The 4,482-nt window shown below is 38.6% G+C and overlaps 1 protein-coding gene across 1 annotated transcript in view; it reads right to left on the bottom strand.

Annotated features, from left to right (window-relative positions):
- Positions 1-1,457: 1,457 nt before the first annotated feature.
- ndufa10 (NADH:ubiquinone oxidoreductase subunit A10) overlaps positions 1,458-4,482 on the bottom strand; it is a 10,501-nt gene continuing 7,476 nt past the window's right edge. Inside the window, exon 10 of the mRNA XM_015394813.1 lies at positions 1,458-1,616. Within this exon, the coding sequence (XP_015250299.1) occupies positions 1,548-1,616 (69 nt within the window). The 3' untranslated portion in view covers positions 1,458-1,547. The remainder of the gene's footprint in view (positions 1,617-4,482) is intronic.

Below are 4,482 nucleotides of genomic sequence, written 5' to 3' on the forward strand. Positions count from 1 at the left end.
ATAAGTAGTAAAGTAAAGTAAAAATATCAGAAAAATCTACTTGAGTACAGTAACGAAGTATTTGTACTTCGTTACTTCCCATCTCTGCCTTTCGATTTCTCCACCTGATCTCTGGGGATCAGACTAGGGGACATACGTCAAACAATCCAACGTTTGAGACACTTTTGTCTTGTGTTGTAGTTGTCTTATTTTCCTTCAACAAAACATTAATGCATACAGTTAACTGTTCTAATGGCAACACCCTGGGAGACGCTATTAATGCTTGCTGGAAAATCCTCAGTGTCCTTAAGGCTTCTCTCATACACCCCCCACCCCACATGAGATAGAGAACATTTCTGACTGAATCGGTAGGGGGAAAAAAGTAAGGAAACAGAACTCTAAGCTTTTATCTGATAAGAAAAAGAAATATCCTCTTAAACACATGCGGAGGGGAGCTTTTTTTGCTTGATTTTTTTTTCTCCCTTTCGTCTTCAACAATCACGCCTTTCTATATGATCTATATCTGTATCTGAGTGCTACAGCGTGTTATAAAGCACACATCCATCCCTATTTAATGTTCAGGTGTATTATAATTCTGTTCAATGAGGAGTAATCACAGCAGCAGTTTCCTGCAGGTGAAGACCTTTTGCTGCACTGTGAAGATGGCAGCGTGCGAAACAAAAAGAACCGACTTTAATCACATCTGCCTGCTAATTAGATGACTTCAGCAGGACTCTTTCACAGCTTCTCCCATGCTGATTATGTGACTAAACCAGCAGGAGGTTAGCTAATCATTTTGTGCACTGGTGACATTTTTTGGGGGGGTGTTATTTATAGACGTCTTTTTAGCAATAAGTTGATCTGCATCTGGTCCTTCTAAAAACTGACTGCGTCTTTTTATTTTCCAACTCCAGCTGCTGGAACATTCATAATCTATAAGCAGAGCAGGTAAAGATAAAGGATAACACTTGCAACCACTTGGTGGCACTGTTGTTGCAGTCTTGGTATGTTACAAAAACTGTAAGCTAACTTTCAGCAAACAATAGAAGAGTTAAACAAACCAGAGATCTAGGATCGGTAGCTGGGATGACCGTGAGCCGTGTTAGAAAAGCCTCTGCAGGTTTTGGTTCATGATAAAAGGATATTTTTCTGTTTTATCCAGTTTTAGAATAAATTTGTTCTCTACTCATTTACAGTGGGGGAAAGAAGTATTTGACCCCTTGCTGATTTTGCAGGTTTGCCCACTTACAGAGAATGCAACGATCTATAATTTTAATCATATGTAAACTCTAACAAAGAAAATTCCAGAAAATCACATCATATGAATTTATTAAAATTGATAACCAATACTTATTTCCCCCACTGTAAATGTTTTGGTTTCTGTTAACAAAGCGGAATACCAACAGCTCTGCTTTATTTTCTGCTTGCATTCAAACAAATAAAAGAGAACATTTTAACCGAACATTTATTATTATTTCTTTAATACATAGTTTTTTTTCCGACTGTACAACAGAGCGACTGAGTTCACTCGGCAGATCAGCCAACAGCAAAGGTGAAACAAGAGGAAATCACTTCAGCCAGATGTGTTTATCTCCAACATCTTCATTGTAGCCAGGAGCATACTTCTTCCCAGGCAGCTGAAAGAACAAGAAAAAAAGTTTTAGAGACAGAAAGTTTTTAACTAAATAAGAAGTAACATGAAATGGAAATAACCTTATATAATTACTACGGTAAACTGAAACAGCCAGAGGAAAACAGACCCAAACGAATATACATTGTTAACATGTCAAATTGACTGTATTAGCTGGATGTGCTCTCCATCCTCTGACATGTTGGCTCAGAGCTCGTCTGCCTGGCGGTGCGTTTCCTGGATAGGGCCGCCTGTGGAGCTGGTGTACAGCTGCTTTTTGTGTCTCTGCTTCTGTGTCCTTGAACCCCAGTCGGCCTCAGCAGATGACCGCTCACACTGAGCCTGGTTCTGCTGGAGGTTTCTTCCTGTTAAAAGGAAGTTTTTCCTCTCTACAGTCACTACAAGCATGCTTAGTGTGAGGGATTTCCTTCAAGTCAATGAGTCGAAGCAATCAACTGGTTTTCCTTAGATAGAAAACTGGATCAATCTCACTGTATGATCTGGTGAACTCAGGGTTCCTACAGCATAAGGCAAGTTAAATTCAAGACTTTTTAATGCCACTTGAAATAAAAATTCAAGACCAAATTCACAAGAAACGCAAGAAAAACCCGCTTGCGACCAAACCCAAAGATTTAACCACTGCACTAATGTTTCAAATTTTGAAAAGCTTCCCATACAGGAAGAAAGCTAAAAACACACAAATGACAGATATATTTTAACAATTATTTAACTGAATTCCCAAACTTTGTTTTAGCAGGGAACAAAACAAATCAGTTTTAAAGCCACAACATAACCAGTGCTAAGTCTTTTTTGCAGCTATTTTTCTTTGTATGGTTTTCTTAGTATGTTTGATTTGGTGATAAGTGGAGGCGTTGCAGAGACAAGGGTGGAACTAAACGGAGAAACACCGTCTGTTTCTCCGTAACTCGATTTTGACGCTTTGTGTTTCGTGCTTCGCATGTGCGACTCCACTGCCTTAATTCCCATCGTTCCGAGCTTGAATGACTTCTTGCACAAAATACACTGTGCCTCATGTATGTTCCCTGGTTTTAGCCATGGAGAAAACTCTTGGCTGGAGACAATTTTGGTTACATTTACACTTGCTCATATTTTCCAGACAAAAAGTTAATGGTGCATCTCCCAAATGTCCCGTCCGCAACAACGCTTTTATTGGTTCTGCTATCGGGACGGAACCAATAATGGCGAGCCATTTTTATTTATTTCTTTTTTAAATAAAAAAAAAAAAAATGTTTTCAATTTTAATGTTTTATTTAGATTACAAAAATAAATCATAATAAAAATAATCCTATTTCTGATGTTTTAAAAAATAAGACCCACGAAAGACTGATTTAAGACATTTTAATACCAATTAAGGCCTTAGTTTTATTTTGAAGAATTCAATACCTTTTAAGACTTTTTAAGGACCCGCAGGAACCCTGGAACTGTAAAGTGCCTTGAGATGACCTGTTGGGAATTGGCGCTATAGAAATAAACTGAAATTAATTGTCAATTTGATAAAAATCTGAGCAGTTCTCTGAGAGGTTACCTTCTGTTTTCTCAAACAAAGAAAGCTTAGAATCGACTTATTACTATCCACTTTTCTGTTTTGTTCCTGTCAGCCAACAGAACAGAAAATCAGTAAAGCATTTCTTAACCTGAGTGAAGTAATCCCGTGCAGGACTGTAAACCTGCCCTTCAAAGTTCCACAAGAAGTTGTAACATCAGTTTTGCAAATGTTGCTGCGTTTGCTGAATGTGCTGAGGGAAACGTTCTGCTGCGTGTCGTCGTCCTCGTTCTTTCCTCCTGACTCGGGAGTGAAATGTCAGGCCGCGGCCTCCTGTTGCATTGGGCAGCTCGGCTCGTGCGGCAGGGGGAGACAAAAACGGCTCCAGTCAATAAACCGAAAAGGTCAGACCCAAATGTTTCCCCACAAGACTGATGACACAAACAGTCGCCTGGAATATTCCGCACGTGACATTTGTAACTACGAGTGGGTTGATATTTTGGCGCAGGAAAATGAGTTTCATCAGACTGACTTGGTGGCTCAGAAAAGAGAAAGAATAAAAGAGCAGTCGATAAAAAGAGAGGGAACAAAGACTTTACAAAGAAGGGTTTGTTGGCTTTAACTGCTCCGTGCATCAATCAGGCTAAATAAGAGCGTCTGCCACAGCCTCATGTCCTCAGCCAGCCATAAACATGAAGACGTCTCTTTCACTGTTTATAGAGGACATCACTTCAGCACCTCATTCACGTCTCAGAAGCTTCCCAGTGTTTAGTTTGAGAACTCAAATAAAGCTAACAGCATGTCTCCAAGTTCAGCGATGATGCTGAAAGCGTTTCCATAGGCGGAGGAGGAGAGAGCAAAAAATATGGGTTTATTTCTGCTGTTTGTAAAGACAAAGAACCGCTTAATTCAATTCATAGTCGCACTCAGATTCATTTTATTACACAGATATTTCAGGACTTTATTTCTTTTCTTATCTTGATGATCACCTGCAGCTATAGAAAAAAATGCAAATACTTTTCCAAATTAAAAATAATGAACTTTCCGTCCACATCCTGCTTGTGGAGGGTCTCAGAGACCCCACTGAGTCAAATGGTCACTGTTTTCCTGTCAAACTATGAAGAAGCAGTCATGTGATTAAAAGGTAAACGACTCGAATAATTTAGTTACATTTTGTCCTTCAGAAAATAGAAAGGGGAAATATATAGGGCTGGGCGATATAGAAAAAAAGCTTATCGATAAAAAAAAAATGCATATTGATCGATATCGATAATTATTTAAAAAATTTGAAACTATATTTTATGTGCAGCTCTGCCTGGACTTTTTATAATATTGCTAAATGATTTAATTATAATAAAGAACACAAACA

The sequence above is a fragment of the Cyprinodon variegatus genome, unplaced genomic scaffold (assembly GCF_000732505.1).
Source record: "Cyprinodon variegatus isolate N-32 unplaced genomic scaffold, C_variegatus-1.0 Scaffold710, whole genome shotgun sequence".
In the NCBI taxonomy this organism is placed as follows: Eukaryota; Metazoa; Chordata; class Actinopteri; order Cyprinodontiformes; family Cyprinodontidae; genus Cyprinodon; species Cyprinodon variegatus.